Source organism: Myxine glutinosa, chromosome 2 (assembly GCF_964187855.1).
Source record: "Myxine glutinosa chromosome 2, kmMyxGlut1.1, whole genome shotgun sequence".
Lineage (NCBI taxonomy): Eukaryota > Metazoa > Chordata > Myxini > Myxiniformes > Myxinidae > Myxine > Myxine glutinosa.
In genome coordinates this window covers 136,165,545-136,183,840 of record NC_136262.1, presented here as the reverse complement: position 1 = coordinate 136,183,840, position 18,296 = coordinate 136,165,545, and the positions used below count along the sequence as shown (strand labels likewise).

Below are 18,296 nucleotides of genomic sequence, written 5' to 3'. Positions count from 1 at the left end.
CCGACCTCGGAAGGATGACAGGCTGAGTCAACCCCGCTGGCGTTAATTCAGCAATCGACCGGGATTCGAACCCAGGATCCTAGGATCCTAAGCCAGCACCCTAGCCGCTAGCCCAACACCAGGGATAATACAATAATACAAATATACAATGTATACATATATAATAATAATAAAGGAGTCATATAGCCCCATTAAGCAGAGTTAAAGACCCTCGTGGCACTTTACATTATCATGCGAACACACACACACACACACACAGATGTGTACTCTCCCCTCCTCCTCCCCCATATATGTATGCCTTCTTCACAAAATATACAGCCAGAACGTTTATAAACATACATCAAGTCTAATTGGTTCAAAGATTGAACAAAATTTGAAAGAGCAGACAATTAAAAAAACAGAATTCAAGTTGCGAGACCACAGTTAAAACTTAATCTTCACTTAATGTCTTGATCCATAGTTTAATTCTGCTTTCTCCCCAAGTGGAGGAACTCGATCAGCGGTCATCGCATTGGGTAATCCGGTGATATGAAAGGTTGAAAATTCCCACATTCTGATTACCTCGTACTTATTGTCGACCAACTTGTACCACGTCCATTCTGCTTGAGGGTAACCGACGCAGCTGCATTTCAGAATTGCACTTTCGCCCTCGCTCCGGCTCTCATAATGCTTCTTGTGTTCTTGGGTCATTTCTGGTGCAGCTGCAAGGAGGAAAGCAACCAGTTACAAGCAAAACCTATTATCCTTATAATATTCCAACTGCAAAATGACGAGTTCTTTTTTTAATGGGTTCTAAAGATACTCGCCGACCTTACCAGCACCAAAACTTACCAAACACTGAGATATTGGCACTTTTTACTCCTTTGGCAGACTTCACGACACATGTATATATTCCAGAGTCATTGGCGGTTGCCTTCTCAATCCTGGCACAAACACAGCATAATTCACAACAACATTTGGCTGAAAACACCACCACATATGCCTGCGAACAAAAAGAAATAAATTATGAGGTACTTGAGTAACCTGTACATGTACCATTTATCATCTGCATTCCTCTCAAGAAACATCAGCACAGCTCCCAGAGCAGAAATAATGCCACAATAATTATGTTTACAGAAAACTGACCATTTCATCCACTGATCAAACGAGGCAATGAGTTTAAAAGTGTGTGGAAATACCATTTAGCATTACCCAGTGCAATTGCCCAAGGAGGAATGCCTCAGTTTTATACGCTCAGTTATATTCACAGCAAAGGTTGTTCATGCTTTGTACAGTTGTGCCCAAAAATATTGGCACCCTTGCACTTTTTTCAAATAATGCACCATTTCTTCCAGAAAATTGTTGAAATTAAAAATATTTTCGTATCCACATTTGTATTTCTTTGGTTTGCATTGGAACAAAACAAAAAAGCTGGAAAAAAAAATACTAAATATCAGCTTATTCCACAAAGAAATCCTAAAATGGCCCAGACAATATTATTGGCACCTTTTATAAGTTGTTTGAAATAACTAGATTTCAAGCAGGTGATTCTCCTTTACTTTGGATTCGAACTCAACTGTGGTGAGTTGCAGGTGCCTGCATTATAAAAATCACTCATTCAACCAGTTTGAATGGGGAAAAAGGAGTCATTCTGCTGTTTTGTGTCACTGTGTACCGCAATGAGCATGGAGAAAAGAAAGAAAACCAGAGAATTGTCTGAGGTCAGACAAGATTGTCATCAAGCATGGACAATCTCAAGGCTACAGGTCCATCTGCAGAGACCTTGATGGCCTGGCACACCTGTGTCCACCATACGCAATGTTATCAGGAAGTTTAAGGCCCATGGCACTGTAGCAACCTCCCTGGACGTGGCCGCAAGAGAAAGCGTGATCAAAGATTGCAGTGAAGGATTGTTCGAATGGTGGAGAAAGCACCTCGATAAACTGCCAAACAGATTCAAGCTGACCTTCAGACACAAAGTATGACAGTTTCAACTCGCAACATCCATCGCCAACTCAATGGAAGGGGGTTCTATAGTAGGAGACCCAGGAAGATCCCACTGCTGAGAATGCCTGACTGAGGTTTGCCAAAACACACCTGAACAAGCCAAAATCCTTGCAGGAGAATGTCCTATGGAAAGATGAGACCAAATTACAGCTTTTTGGTAAAGCACATCATCTATGTTTACAGAAAACAAAATGAAGCCTTCAAAGAAAAGAACACCTTCCCTTCAATCAAACATGGAGGAGGTTCAGTGATGTTTTGGGGTTGCTGTGCTGCCTCTCGCACTGGGTACCTTGAATGTGTGCACGGTATCATGAAATCAGGAGATTACCAAGGAATTTGAGTGCAATGTTGAACCCAGTGTCAGAAAGCTGGGTCTCCGTCAAAGGTCATGGGTCTTGCAGCAGCACAATGACCCCTAACACTTCAAAAAGCACCCAGGAATGGTTCAAGACAAAACACTGGACTGTTCTGAAGTGGCCAGAAATGAGTCCAGATCTAAATCCCATTGAACACCTGTGGGGAGATCTGAAAACAGCAGTTGGGAGAAGGTACCCTTCAAATCTGGGAGAACTGGAGCAGTTTACACAAGAAGAGTGGGACAAAGTCCCAGTAGAGAGGTGGAGGAAGCTCATTCATGGCTATAGGAAGCGCTTGACCAGTTATTTTGTCCAAAGTCTGTGCTATTAAATATTAAGTCTCGGGTGTCAATAATTTTGTCAATGCCATTTATTTTTCTTTTCTGATTTAAAAGGATATATTAAGTTCTGAATCAAAAACAAAGGTTCTGTAATATTAACGGTGAAATAAATAATTGTGGAGGTCAAATAGTTTTGTCAATTTTACAACTTATTTTTAGAGAAAATTGTCAGTTATTTGAAAAAAAGTGCAAGGGTGCCACTTGACATTGGACCTGGTGTTACAGATCACTAATAACTCCATAATCTTGGTTAAGATTCTTCTAGTGCCAAATTAAATGTCACAGCAAAACAGCTGGAGGCCTTTATATTCCTTCACAAGACTTTAGCTGTCTCATTGCTCTCATTTTTGAATCGCCAATACAGAACTCAAACTTTGCTTTGGCTGGGTAAACGTAAAGGATTTTAAAGGGTTTATAGTTTTAATGGGGTGAGTTTTTTTGCAAAACCCCAATTGATGTTGCCGGTTTGGGTGACTTGGACTTTTTTGCCAAGACGTTGAAGTTGTTCTCAAAAGAAGGTGGAATAAGCAAAGCTGTAGAGGGTACAGAATCAGAAGGCATGCACAAGCTAACTTTGTCAGATGACATCTGCTTTTTAAAGTCAGTGGAGTTGCATTTTAAGCGAGTCAAACTGACATCTGGGAAGAGCCAGGAAGGACCATTTAATACATCTAGAGGTGTGCCAGGCCCATTGATCTCTCAGTTCTGAACCCCTGTAATTCTGTTGTTGAGAGACGAAATCAAAAAATATTTACAGGAATCTACGATATAAAGGGTCAGTTTGTGTTTGTACAGATGTCTGTCCCCCTTCATGAGGGTAGGTTTTAAAGGCCAATCTTTCAACACGATTGTGTTCACTACAGTACAAGTGAACCGTCACTCACGTTCTATATTTTTGAGGATAAAACAAGCTCGAAAAACGTTTTACATAAAAAAGTAATTATGTCTTTTCTATTGGAATTGCAGATGGTGGCTTGCAAACTGAGCCTCAAGGTTGGTGTACAGAAATGTTTTTTTTTTTGTTTGTTTTAAATCTATATATATAAAACACAGTGTGTGTGTGTGTGTGTGTGTGTGTGTGTGTGTGTAATACCGATAGACTCCTAAACGGAGAGGCTTACGTGCTTGATATTTGACATAGACATGGCCATTGAGCATGGGACGAACATGGCCGAACTCAAAATATTTGACGATCCATATTTTTTATTCATATTTACCTCAGCGCATTTCAGCGCACGGAATCAACGGAATCAGAGCAGGTGGGCGCTGATTCGCTCAGAGCGATCACGTGATGACGCTATGAACGATATGACCGCTATGACAAAAAAAATCGCTATGACGCTATGAAACGCTATGACGCTATGACCGCTATGAAAAAAAAAATGGCTATGACGCTATGACAAAAAAAATCGCTATGAAAAAAAAAAAAACGCTCGCTTTGCCTAGGGGCTCGCTCCCCCCCCCCCCCCCCGTTCCCCTCCCCCGCCCGGCAATGCCGGGTACTTCTGCTAGTAATAAATACAAGGTGCAGGGAGGTAAAATTCACTGCACGTGATGTGCAACGCACGCGCAGAGTAAAACGTGTTCATTTACGGCCGTAGGATGTCTAATAAATAAAGAAGATATAACCACACCTGACTCGGCCCAGACTTCGGCATGCTCATGAGGCTGCATGTCACTGTTCCAGTTCCAACCCATCATTTTTTAAGGGCTTTTTTCCTATGAGGTATATATTTCACGTTTTTATGTAAAAAAATGTTGAATTCAGAAATGTACAAAACTAGTTGTGAATTTCGATGTAGTTTCCACAATTTTGAAGCAGTTAAGTGCATCATTTTGCGATACTCCAAGACCACTCTGCCACATTCCGACTAGTTTCTCCAAGCCCTTAAGAAAGCCCCACAAGAAAAAATAAATAAATAAAATCACATGCCCACTGGGGTATCCAGGTCAGCGAGTGAATGACTCAGATTTTTCCCGAATGGTGGATGGGTCACAATTCAACCAATATGCCCTGGCCCCTCGTTCGCCAGCCCTCACCCCATGCGATTTGTTTAGCTTGGGCTAGAATCTCGGGCCAGCAATATACTGCCATCGATCAATCCCCCAGATGGACAATAAACTGGGCGTTTCGTCTGCTGACAGGTTGCCGGACGTTTAAGATTCCATTCTTAGAACTTAAGATTAAGTTTAAGATATAAGATAAATTCTTCGTGAAGAGTGGGTCAGCTATCGCCAGCACCATGGCCAAATTCTGAATTCCTGCCCTAATCCATAGAGGGTACTGTGCATCAGCGGCACAACCACACCCTCAGTCACCTGTGATACCCCGCAGCCTTGTGCTGTATATAGAAGCAGTGGATGCTTCCATTGCATGGATTTCGGTTTGGCTTCAGGATCACGTGAGAGGAAACATTTTACCAATTATCAAAGAAGCATTAAAGCGAGTTGGATCTGCATTGAACAATTCAAGAAGCTCATGGAATGATTCCAGCCAGCTATTGTTGTTCATCATGAGTGCTAAGGTTTTGGTGGACTCACCGGAGATGACCATGTGTACCTAGATGATGGTAAAAAAAAATTATATACATACAGTACCGAGGCTCATGGAGGAGCAGGAACACAGGAGGATCTGGGAGGGTATGTGGTGGGGGAGTGAGAGCTGAGGGTGCACACAGGTCTGTACAGGAAGCAAGTGTCCATCAATCAGTCTTCACTCATAGTTTCCTGGGTGAAGATGACCATTTCCCATAATCGCTTGTACGTCAATCACTTCATTGGAGGTTCCACTATAGACACACGTGATTTTTCTGCACCTGCAACAACATCCTCCAATGTGTCTTGCATGGGCTGGTTGAAACATTTATCACAATACAATCTATTTTCTTCATAGTCCAAAACGTCTACTTTTCTTCACATTCAGGTTTGGTTCGGGCTGGAAGACATCATTGGCATCCATGTCCACATGGTAAGAGCAGAATTAGCAGGCCTGTGTCATCACCAAATAAAATGGTGTTGATGCATTTAACAGATTCCAGAGCTGTCTGAACAATCAGGACATCTGCATCCCCTCCGGCAGGATCAATCGCACAGCTCACCCTTTTCCAGGCAGTTGCTCAACTGGTTTATCCACTTGTCTTGGGAAGGGTGGAGAGTCCAAAAGTGATAGTGGGAAACTGCCGAGATCAGATTTGAATAATAATGCTGGATCTTCACACATTTTCCCAACAATATTCAGTCTCTGAAATAACAACCGAGGGTCACTTTGCACATTTGCATTTCATCGTTAATTTTCACTGTCGTCCTCCAACGGTTACTGCTTCTTTTTTTTGGAATGAAAGATCATGTATATTGTCAACAAGGTCATTCTCCATGTTGCCCCCAACTTGCTTGACCTGGTCAACATTAACCAAAGTACCTGTCATGACACCAGTTGCAATATCAGACCCTTCCACCATAACAGCTAATCAAATGTCATGATTGATATGCCATAGTAATGCTTGTATACAGTACATGCATGACATGTCACATGGGTGCATGCCAATCATTCAGTACTTTCCTGGACAGTTTCCCTTCTGAAACATTTGCAACATTCCAGACCATCCAAACCTTGGAGAATGAAGTAGTTAATATTTTCCAGGGTAGATCAATCCAGAACGATGGCTCTTGTATTTTGAAGTCCACAAGTTCGTTGTAGACCAGTGGTGCCAGACCACCAACTTGGCTTTTGAATAAATGGATGCTGATGCATACAAACTGCTCTTTTGTTCTCTTCAGTGAGACTTTTGGCACAGGTCGTTCCAGGTATGATAGCAGGAATGATACCCATTGCATGGAAGGTATTCCACCTATAAAGGGTTCTGACATTGTGATCTACATCGTATGCGAGATACTGAATAATCTTATCAGTTGTGTAACTTGGCACGTCTGCAACTTGAGGTTGCTGCACGCTGCTCGAAGCTCGAAGCTTTCAATTTACGTGTACGAGCACCAATCCATGCTTGGAGCCGCAACAAACAGGCATTTTAAGGCCATTTTCCCTGCTAGAGTGGGGTTAGCCTTGCGGTCCCCATGACAATCTTCTCCATTTTGCCCTATTTTCTGCATCTCCCCATGTTAACCCCCTTTCCCACATTTCTTCTTCCACCATCTTTGGCCAAGTCTTTCTCGGTCTTCCCTGTCCTCTACATTCATTTCCATCACTCTTCTCAACCAGTCACTTTCATCCTTCCTCAACACATGAAAAAACCATCTCAACCTGTTCCTCTTCACAGCATCAATCACAGGATCTATTCCCATCATCTTCCGCAATTCATCATTTGTCTTCCTCTCTCTCTCAACGATATTCCGCACATCCACCGAACCATTCGCATTTCCACCCTTTCCAGCCTTCGTTGCTGCTCTACGTTCATTACCCATGTCTCGCTCCCATAAATCATAACACTTCTCACACATGCAGCAATTGCAGCATACACCTTTCCCTTCAGCTTCAACTTCAATTAAATGATGCATCATTTTGGAAGCAAGGTTTTGTCAGGAACCAGCAGGGATTTCTCCCCACTACGGTAAAAATCAGTGGGAATTGTTCAAAATAAATCAAGCACCTCACCTTTTGCTAACCCACCTCACCACCTGGCTATTCTGGATCAGACTCTGCACCGTTGGGCTCAGTCACATAATACCTTTCAAGTGAGGCCCTACCGATGTTAAAACCCCGGCACGCACACGCGTCCCCATCGCGGCTGCCTCCCCTATGTTCAGTCAGAAGCCCTTTTATAACAAATTGTCGCTCCCATCCCAAGTTGCCCCAAGGTTCAATGAGTCACCCACGATGCGTCAACCATGTGTGGACCAGATCAGGTGATGGGATAGGCAGATTACCCCCTCCCTCGGTCATTACTGACCCACATAGTTTTTTTTTTATGATTACCTAATAGAGATTATGTTCATTCTCCAATAACTGACTCAGGTTGAAGAAGCTTGGAATTCAATTCTTACCTTTGCCACCTAGGGTGGACAGACATTACGTTTCCACAGCTGTCCAGTATCTGTTTGTCCGTATGTGAGCAGGACATGTCAAAAGGATTTGGACGAAATTGGGTGGAAAGTTTGGGTGTTTGACTGGAATGATACTCAAATGTTTATACCTGATTAATCACCATTGCGAGATTGAGCCAAAATGATACATAGCACGATATCTCAACAGGTTGTTTACGAGTTATGACAAAACTTGGTGGAGGAGTTGGTTCGGTGACAAGAACAAGCAGATTAGATTTTGGTTCAGATCTGGGCCATCAGTGGTTACAACCTGGCTGAGGTATGTGTAACCTGGCCGAGGTATGTGTAACCTGGCCAAGGTATGTGTAACCTGGCCGAGGTATGTACTCTACAGAGTGCGTGCCGTTCTAGTTAATACTGTACACTACTGCCACCTGCATTCGAGCACACATCACCGCAAGGTGACCACCATTCATAGTCCATGGCCCATCTTCCTTTTGTAACAACAGTCATTACAGTTTACACGAATAAAAGTACGAAAATAAACTTTAACCTGAACTCCGTGTAGTTCCATGAAGAACTCAAGGGACCTCCTTTCACATTCTCCTTCACGTTATTCGTGCTCTTCTCCCACTCCCAGTGCGCAGATGCCGAGCTCACGTTGCCATGAACAGAACAGCTTAGCAGCAAAGTAGAGTTACCCAAGTTACCGATGTAGAAAGTCTCTGGCTTTGGCTCAACAGAAAAATCTGCATGTGATGGGGGGAAAAAAAAAAAAAGAATTCACAACAATAGTTTACCAGACTTATGGAGCCAGAAAACAAGATTAATGAACAATCATTTAACAGACTCATGGACCCAGAACACAAGACTAATGAATAGTTTACCAGACTTATGGAGCCAGAACACAAGATGAATGAACAAGTTTGACTCATGGATCCAGAACAAAAGACTAATCAACCCGTTTAACACTTATGGACCAAAAACAAAAAACGAATGCACAATCGTTTAACAGACTTATGGACCCAGAACACAAGAATAATGAAATCGTTTAGGTTTACCAAACTTATGGACCCAGAACAGGACTAATCGCTTGTACAGACCCGAAGCCCAGGACTAATCCGTAATCGCTTGTACAGACCCGAAGCCCAGTTGAACATTGGTACCTACTCATCTCACCTGCCAATGTACCAGATACACCGAGAGTGACGAGTATCGCCGCCATGGCCATCGTCATCCAGTACACTGCGTGCATCTTCATGGCGATCACGTCGTAATATGAACACCCCAAACGTAGAGGCGAGCCCGACCCTGCGTGTCACAGGCCGCCGATTTCGTTCAGAGCGCGCAATGAAAGGTCACGACTCACGAGTCACGACCCTTATGTATGTGCGCGGTCCCGGTCACTTCCGACTAATGTTGTTTAAAGCCTCGTGACGTGTATTTCTGACATTGAAAAAAAAATAACATTTTTTATACGTTCGGCCATTTCCAAAAAATATATATATAACAATTATTTAATTTGCCATATTAAGGCATAAGCAACCTGTATGGTCCCAGCAGGGAGAATCCTCTGTTTTGATTTATTGTTTGTATTTACTCACCTCTAAAAATCTCTTCTATTTACTATTCCAATCAAATTGGAAACGAGTGAAGCTGTTTGTTATGTAGGCTAACTCTACTCCCGTCTCTAACTCTTTAAGGTGTGCATATTGTTTCAACAGCTCGGATGGTTGGACTTTTAATTTTTTTATTTTAATAATACCCAGATATTAAATGATACCAAGATTTTGTATTTGTACAGGAAGGAGACAGAAACGGGTACTACAACGGTAGGATAGTGGGGCTGGAGGTTTGTAGAAGAAGAGGTTTGAAATAGGTCGTGTATTTCATTATTGTGACTCTTTATAACGTGTCATTAAGATTTAATCAGGCGCGTTTCGCCCATAAACATTGTCCTGTTCACGTTTTGTAATTTTCTTCCCACTCTGTAAAAGTTACGGGTTACTCGAGTGACATATTTTTGGGGAGTAGTGAGATGGCGCTTTTACGGCTTCTCAAATGTTACACTGTGAGCGCTTCACACTCTTCCTGTAAACCAAAAAAAAAAATGAATGTAAAAAAATTGACTTGTTAAAGTGATTTTTAAAATAACGTCGTTTACGATATTAGTAAGTTTTAGGCTGTTACAAAAAATCAGGCTGTTACGAACATTAATAAACGAAGTAACCGCCCGACCCCCGACCAACCGTCAACGGTCAAATCGTACTTTGACTCTTTGAGAGAGCCAGGCAATATGGGGCCGAGTTGGGGATGGCGGCTTTGGTGGAGCTTTTGTTTATTACATTCCGTCCTCATCCTCATGTTAAGTGGTACGTACCATGGAGCCTTCATACAGTGTAATTATTGTGATTGGTGGTTGCACTGTACGTACCGAGGAGCCTTTCTACAGTGTAATTATTGTGATTGTTTGGTGGTTGCACTGTACGTACCGAGGAGCCTTTCTACAGTGTAATTATTGTGATTGAAGGTTTCGTCGTTGTACTGTATGTGCCGAGGATCCTTTATACAGTATAATTATTGTGATTGTTTGGTGCTTGCACTGTACGTACCGTGGATCCTTTATACAGTGTAATTATTGTGATTGAAGGTTTCGTCGTTGTACTGTATGTGCCGAGGATCCTTTATACAGTGTAAGTATTGTGATTGAAGGTTTGGTGGTTGTACTGTATGTACGTACGTACCGTGGATCCTTTATACAGTGTAATTATTGTGATTGTTTGGTGGTTGTACTGTACGTACCGAGGAACCTTCGTACAGTGTAATTATTGTGATTGTACTGTACGTACCGTGGATCCTTTATCAGTTTATGGCGTATGCAGTGTAATTGTGATTGTTTGGTGGTTGCACTGTACATGCCCAGGAGCCTTCATACAGTGTAATTATTGTGATTGTTTGGTGGTTGCACTGTACATGCCGAGGAGCCTTCATACAGTGTAATTATTGTGATTGTTTGGTGGTTGCACTGTATATACTGAGGAGCCTTTGTACAGTGTAATTATTGTGATTGAATGTTTCGTCGTTGTACTGTACGTGCCGAGGATCCTTTATACAGTATAATTATTGTGATTGTTTGGTGGTTGTACTGTACGTACCGAAGAGCCTTCGTACAGTGTAATTATTGTGATTGTACTGTACGTACCGTGGATCCTTTATGGCGTATGCAGTGTAATTGTGATTGTTTGGTGGTTGCACTGTACATGCCGAGGAGCCTTCATACAGTGTAATTATTGTGATTGTTTGGTGGTTGCACTGTACATGCCGAGGAGCCTTCATACAGTGTAATTATTGTGATTGTTTGGTGGTTGCACTGTATATACTGAGGAGCCTTTGTACAGTGTAATTATTGTGATTGAAGGTTTCGTCGTTGTACTGTACGTGCCGAGGATCCTTTATACAGTATAATTATTGTGATTGGTTGTACTGTACGTACCGTGGATCCTTTATACAGTGTAATTATTGTGATTGTTTGGTGGTTGTACTGTATGTGCCGAGGAGCCTTCATGCAGTGTAATAAATGTGGTTGTACTGTTCGTATCGAAGAGCGTTTTATACAGTGTAATTATTGTGATTGAAGGTTTGGTGTGGTTGTACTGTATGTGCCGAGGAGCCTTTATAGTTATACAGTGTAATTATTGTGGTTGTTTGGTTGCACTGCACGTGCCGAGGAGCCTTCATGCAGTGTACTTATTGTGATTGGTGGTTGTACTGTACGTACCAAGGAGCCTTAATACAGTGTAATTATTGTTATTGAAGGTTTGGCGTTGTACTGTATGTGCCAAGGAGCCTTTATACAGTGTAATTATTGTGATTGAAGGTTTGGTCGTTGTACTGTACGCGTCGAGGATCCTTTGTACAGTGTAATTATTGTGATTGAAGGTTTGGTCGTTGTACTGTACGTACCGAGGCGCCTTCATACAGTGTAATTATTGTGATCAAAGGTTTGGTTGTTGTACTGTATGTGCCGAGGAGCCTTTGTACAGTGTAATTATTGTGATTGAAGGTTTGGTCGTTGTACTGTACGTGTTAAGGATCCTTTATACAGTGTAATTATTGTGATTGAAGGTTTGGTCGTTGTACTGTACGCGCCGAAGAGCCTTCATGCAGTGTAATTATTGTCATTGTTTGGTGGTTGTACTGTACATACTGAGGAGCCTTCATTCAGTGTAATTATTGTGATTGAAGGTTTGGTCGTTGTACTGTACGTGCCGAAGAGCCTTCATGCAGTGTAATTATTGTCATTGTTTGGTGGTTGTACTGTACATACTGAGGAGCCTTCATACAGTGTAATTATTGTGATTGAAGGTTTGGTGGTGGTACTGTACATACCGTGGAGCCTTTGTACAGTGTAATTATTGTTATTGAAGGTTTGGTCGTTGTACTGTACGTGCCGAGGATCCTTTATACAGTATAATTATTGTGATTGTATGTGCCAAGGATGTGCCAGTATGTGCCAAGGAGTCTTTATACAGTGTAATTAGTGTGATTGAAGGTTTGGTCGTTGTACTTTACATGTCGAGGATCCTTTATACAGTGTAATTATTGTGATTGAAGGTTTGGCCGTTGTACTGTATGTGCCAAGGAGCCTTTATACAGTGTAATTATTGTGATTGAAGGTTTGGTCGTTGTACTGTATGTGCCAAGGAGCCTTCATGCAGTGTAATTATTGTGATTGAAGGTTTGGTTGTACTGTATGTGCCAATGATCCTTTGTACAGTGTAATCATTGTTATTGAAGGTTTGGTGGTTGTACTGTATGTGTCAAGGATCCTTTATGCAGTGTAATTATTGTGATTGTTTGGTTGTACTGTACGTGCTGAGGAGCCTTTATACAGTGTAATTATTGTGATTGAAGGTTTGGTGGTTGTACTATGTGTCTAGGATCCTTTATACAGTATAATTATTGTGATTAAAGGTTTGGTTGTACTGTATGTGCCAATGATCCTTTGTACAGTGTAATTATTGTGATTGAAGGTTTGGTGGTTGTACTGTATGTGTCAAGGATCCTTTATGCAGTGTAATTATTGTGATTGAAGGTTTGGTGGTTGTACTGTATGTGTCAAGGATCCTTTATGCAGTGTAATTATTGTGATTGAAGGTTTGGTGGTTGTACTGTATGTGTCAAGGATCCTTTATGCAGTGTAATCATTGTGATTGAAGGTTTGGTGGTTGGTTACCTCGTACCTTGGTTACGTAAGGTGGTTACCTCGTCATGTCTTCACAATTCAATTCCGAAGCTTTGTCAGGTTTCCTATAATGTATCGTTACCTCGTCATGTCTGCACAATTCAATTCCGAAGCTTTGTCAGGTGTCCTATAATGTATCGTTACCTCATCATATCTGCACAATTCAATTCCGAAGCTTTGTTCGGTTTCCTATATTGTATCGTTACCTCATCCTATCTGCACAATTCAATTAAGAAGCTTTGTCAGGTTTCCTATAATGTATCGTTACTTCATCGTATCTGCACAATTCAATTCCGAAGCTTTGTTCAGTTTCCTATAATGTATCATTACCTCGTCATATCTGCACAATTCAATTTTGAAGCTTTGTCAGGTTTCCTATAATGTATCGTTACCTCATCGTATCTGCACAATTCAATTCCGAAGCTTTGTCAGGTGTCCTATAATGTATCGTTACCTCGTCATATCTGCACAATTCAATTCCGAAGCTTTATTCGGTTTCCTATAATGTATCGTTACCTCATCGTATCTGCACAATTCAATTCCGAAGCTTTGTCAGGTTTCCTATAATGTATCGTTACCTCGTCATATCTGCACAATTCAATTCCGAAGCTTTGTCAGGTTTCCTATAATGTATCGTTACCTCGTCATGTCTGCACAATTCAATTCCGAAGCTTTGTCAGGTTTCCTAGAATGTATCGTTACCTCATCATATCTGCACATTTCAATTCCGAAGCTTTGTCAGGTTTCCTATAATGTATCGTTACCTCGTCATATCTGCACAATTCAATTCCGAAGCTTTGTCAGGTGTCCTATAATGTATCGTTACCTCGTCATATCTGCACAATTCAATTCCGAAGCTTTGTCAGGTGTCCTATAATGTATCGCTACCTCGTCATATCTGCACAATTCAATTCCGTAGCTTTGTCAGGTCTCCTATAATGTATCGTTACCTCGTCATATCTGCACAATTCAATTCCGAAGCTTTGTCAGGTTTCCTATAATGTATCGTTACCTCATCATATCTGCACAATTCAATTCCGAAGCTTTGTCAGGTTTCCTATAATGTATCGTTACCTCATCATATCTGCACATTTCAATTCCGAAGCTTTGTCAGGTGTCCCATAATGTATCGTTACCTCGTCATGTCTGCACAATTCAATTCCGAAGCTTTGTCAGGTTTCTTATAATGTATCGTTACCTCATCATATCTGCACAATTCAATTCCGAAGCTTTATCAGGTTTCCTATAATGTATCATTACCTCATCATATCTGCACATTTCAATTCCGAAGCTTTGTCAGGTGTCCTATAATGTATCGTTACCTCATCATATCTGCACATTTCAATTCCGAAGCTTTGTCAGGTTTCCTATAATGTATCGTTACCTCGTCATATCTGCACAATTCAATTCCGAAGCTTTGTCAGGTGTCCTATAATGTATCGTTAACTCGTCATATCTGCACAATTCAATTCCGAAGCTTTGTCAGGTGTCCTATAATGTACCGTTACCTCGTCATATCTGCACAATTCAATTCCGAAGCCTTGTCAGGTTTCCTATAATGTATCGTTACCTCATCATATCTGCACAATTCAATTCCGAAGCTTTGTCAGGTTTCCTATAATGTATCGTTACCTCATCATATCTGCACAATTCAATTCCGAAGCTTTGTCAGGTGTCCTATTATGTATCGTTACCTCGTCATATCTGCACAATTCAATTCCGAAGCCTTGTCAGGTTTCCTATAATGTATCGTTACCTCATCATATCTGCACAATTCAATTCCGAAGCTTTGTCAGGTGTCCTATAATGTATCGTTACCTCGTCATATCTGCACAATTCAATTCCGAAGCCTTGTCAGGTTTCCTATAATGTATCGTTACCTCGTCATATCTGCACAATTCAATTCCGAAGCTTTGTCAGGTTTCCTATAATGTATCGTTACCTCGTCATATCTGCACAATTCAATTCCGAAGCCTTGTCAGGTTTCCTATAATGTATCGTTACCTCGTCATATCTGCACAATTCAATTCCGAAGCTTTGTCAGGTTTCCTATAATGTATCGTTACCTCGTCATGTCTGCACAATTCAAATCCTGTTCTGCCCTCTTAGGTCGAGCTTGTGGAATCGAGAATGGATTTGATGGAAATGACAGCTGCAGGATATCCAGTAAGTTTTTGGTTTCTGGTCTTGTGTTTCTGACCAGCGCTGGTACGAGTTTGCCTCCTTTGTTTCCATGATAGAATGCGCACTCCTATTAAGCCATACATTCAGTGTTCATCCTTGCAATGATTGTATGCATTTAATTTCCAGCTACGAGCAACGAACGGCCCACAGCGATGTGCCCGAACAAGGGTCGCTGCAGTGAGCTGCTGTTCGACTGCTTCAGCTGCAAGTATGATCATGAATGCATCTATGGACAGGAGACATCAGGAAACTGCACCGTGTGTGATTCCATTGTCTGCTTGGTGTGTTGTTTTTATTTTCTTTCCATCCTAAATGCTGTTTCACATTTCCACATGTTACTTGTGAGTCCTCAAAAGCTTATTATGGCACATTAAATATGGCCTAACAAGGCCTCTGGCCTAACAAGATGGCTTAGAGATGGGGTTCTTAACCTGGGTTCCTTGGACCCCCAGGAGATCCATGGGACTCATCCAGGGGGTTCCTGGAGGGTCCATGCAAAAATTTAATATACAATGTTATGTATCTTCCGTAAAAATTGAAAGTATCTTCCGAAAAACATCATTTATATTCACGCATATTTGTGCCACAAATTGGTAGCTGTGGTGTATTTAACTAGTACAGATACCCCCTACGGGAGCGCCAGGAAGGGACACGTTCTTATCCTCTCTGGGTTTATAGATTACAGTAAGTCTGTGGTCATAATGCCCCAAGAACGTCAGGTTTCCTCCGTTTTGGTTTTAGTGTTAAACAACAGCAGCGACTCGGTCAAAGTTTATAATTGAAGGAGAACGGCACTCTTCGTCACGACGTCGACTGATATGCCTCCCCCCACATTATTACATCATTATAATACTTGTATCAAGTTTGATTTTAATCCATTCAGCTGTGCCCATGGAGAAGATTGTCATGGGGCCCGCAAGGCTAACCCCCGCTCTAGCAGGGAAAATGGCCTTAAATGCCTGTTGTTGTTGTTGTTGTGCCCAAGTTAGCACATTTTTACTTGACATGACCTCTGACCTTTGGCCTATTGACCCCAAAATTTAGTCGGTTCATGTTTACATCATTATACATACCTGTACGAAGTTTTAATTTAAACCCCTTCAGCTGTTCACAAGTCCTCACATTTAATAATAATAATAATAATTCATTTATTTTGTATAGCGCTTTTCCAGAAGCCCAAAGGCGCTTTGACAGAGTGGCAAACATAATGCATAACAATACATGAAAACAACAATTGCAAAAAGACAAGAATCAATAGGGAAATATTTAAAGCAAAAGGAGGGAGAAGGAGAAGAGATAGTCAGGGGTTAAATGCTGTGGGTTGAATGTTGAATGCAGTGTTGAACAGGTGGGTCTTTAGTGATGTTTTGAATGTGGTGAGTGAGGAGGAGTCTCTGATGGTGTGAGGTAGTGAGTTCCAGAGGGTGGGAGCAGCGATGGAGAAGGCCCTGTCCCCCCAGGATCTGAATTTGGTCCGGATGGAGGGGGTCAGGAGGTTGGTACCAGCAGAGCGGAGGTTGCGGGTGGGAGTGTGTCTGGAGAGGAGGTCAGCCAGGTAGGATGGGGCCAGGTTATGGAGGGCTTTGTATGTCAAGAGGAGGATTTTGTACTGGATTCTCTGGGGGATGGGGAGCCAGTGATACTTGTAAAGGACGGGGGTGATGTGGTCACGGGTCCGGGAATGGGTGAGTAGACGGGCAGCGGAGTTCTGAATGTATTGGAGTTTATTGGTGATTTTTGAGGGTGAACCATAGAGGAGGCTATTGCAGTAGTCCAGACGGGAGGTGATGAAGGCGTGGATGAGGGTTTCTGCAGCCGTGGAGGAGAGGGATGAGCGGAGACGGGCAATGTTTTTCAGGTGAAAGAAGGCTGACTTTGTGATCTGTTTAGTGTATTTGTCGAAGGAAAGGGTTTGGTCAAAGATGACGCCAAGATTCCGGATGTGAGGGGAGGTGGATACTGGGATACCGTCGATGTTGAGGGCAAAGTTATGGGTGGATTTTGTGAGCGTTTTTGGGCCAATGATGATTATTTCAGATTTATCACAGTTAAGCTTGAGGCATTTGATTTGAAGCCAGGATTTTATTTCAGTGATGCAGTTTGTCAGGATAGAGTGGGTGTTGGTGGAGACTTACTTGGTGGAGATGAAAAGCTGGATGTCATCGGCGAAGCAGTGGAATTGGAGACCATGACGGCGGATTAAGTGACCGAGCGGGGACAGGTAAAGGATGAAGAGGAGGGGGCCAAGAACTGAACCTTGGGGGACACCTTGGGGGAGGGGAGCAGTGGGGGATTTGCAGTTATTGATGGAGATGAACTGGCATCTGTCAGAGAGGTATGATTTAATCCAAGAGAGGGCAGTGCCGGTAACGTTAAAGGTGGATTCAAGTCGGGTGAGGAGGATAGTGTGATCGATGGTGTCAAAGGCAGCGCTGAGGTCGAGGAGGACGAGAATGTTGAGGTTGCCAGCGTCAGAGGAGAGGAGAAGGTCGTTGGTGATTTTGAGAGCAGTTTCAGTACTGTGGTTGGAGCGGAATCTGGATTGGAATGTTTCATACAGGTTATTGGCAGAGAGATGATGTTTGAGTTGAGTGGCTACAGCGCGTTCCAAAACTTTTGACAGAAAGGGTAGGTTGGAGATGGGTCTGAAGTTGTTTAGGGTGTCAGGGTTTAGACCAGGTTTTTTTAGAATGGGGGTAACAGCAGCAATTTTGAGGGAAGGTGGGACGATGCCTGTAGACAGGGAGGAGTTTATTGTTGCAATGATAAGTGGAGAGAGAGCAGGGAGGGAGGCTTTGACAAAGCTGGAGGGGATGGGGTCAAGAGTGCAGGTGGCAGTTTTCATTCCTATGAGGAGTTCAGAGAGGTCAGTAGGGGAGATTGGGGAGAACCGAGACAGGGGATGGCAGGACAAGGGGGGGCAGGTGGTTGGAGGGGGAGCGGGTGCGGCGGTGGTCAAGCTGTTGTAGATGTTGTCAATTTTGCGTTGGAAGAAAGAGGAAGGAGATGCAGTTGTCTACTGTGAATGACTGGGTGGTGGTGTTCAGGGGGCGGAGGAGTTTGTTTATTGTCGAGAAGAGTGCTTTTGGGTTTCCGGAGCCAGAGTGGATAATTTGAGAGTAGTAGGCAGAGCGGGCGCGGGAGAGGGCATCTTTGTAGTGTTGTAGGTGGTCCTTGTAGGCTTGG

At 42.5% G+C, this 18,296-nt stretch overlaps 2 protein-coding genes across 4 annotated transcripts in view; one reads left to right on the top strand and one right to left on the bottom strand.

Moving 5' to 3' along the window:
- LOC137421220 (neuroplastin) overlaps positions 1 to 9,135 on the bottom strand; it is a 28,094-nt gene extending 18,959 nt beyond the window's left edge. Inside the window, exons 1-4 of the mRNA XM_068107049.2 lie at positions 8,861 to 9,135; positions 8,235 to 8,430; positions 832 to 923; positions 562 to 701 (exon numbers count right to left, since the gene is read on the bottom strand). Of these exons, the coding sequence (XP_067963150.2) occupies positions 562 to 701; positions 832 to 923; positions 8,235 to 8,430; positions 8,861 to 8,942 (510 nt within the window). The 5' untranslated portion in view covers positions 8,943 to 9,135. The remainder of the gene's footprint in view (positions 1 to 561; positions 702 to 831; positions 924 to 8,234; positions 8,431 to 8,860) is intronic.
- The window catches only part of TM2D3 (TM2 domain containing 3), an 82,189-nt gene that overhangs the window by 29,651 nt on the left and 34,242 nt on the right, over positions 1 to 18,296 (top strand). The window contains exons 1-3 of one of the 3 annotated variants that reach the window (XM_078771704.1): positions 9,915 to 10,053; positions 15,036 to 15,092; positions 15,237 to 15,391. In XM_078771704.1, coding sequence (XP_078627830.1) covers positions 9,978 to 10,053; positions 15,036 to 15,092; positions 15,237 to 15,391 — 288 coding nt within the window. In that variant the 5' untranslated portion in view covers positions 9,915 to 9,977. Of the gene's footprint in view, positions 1 to 9,914; positions 10,054 to 15,035; positions 15,093 to 15,236; positions 15,392 to 18,296 lie in introns of those variants that run through there. The other 2 variants (XM_078771705.1, XM_078771703.1) reach the window with 2 other exon arrangements.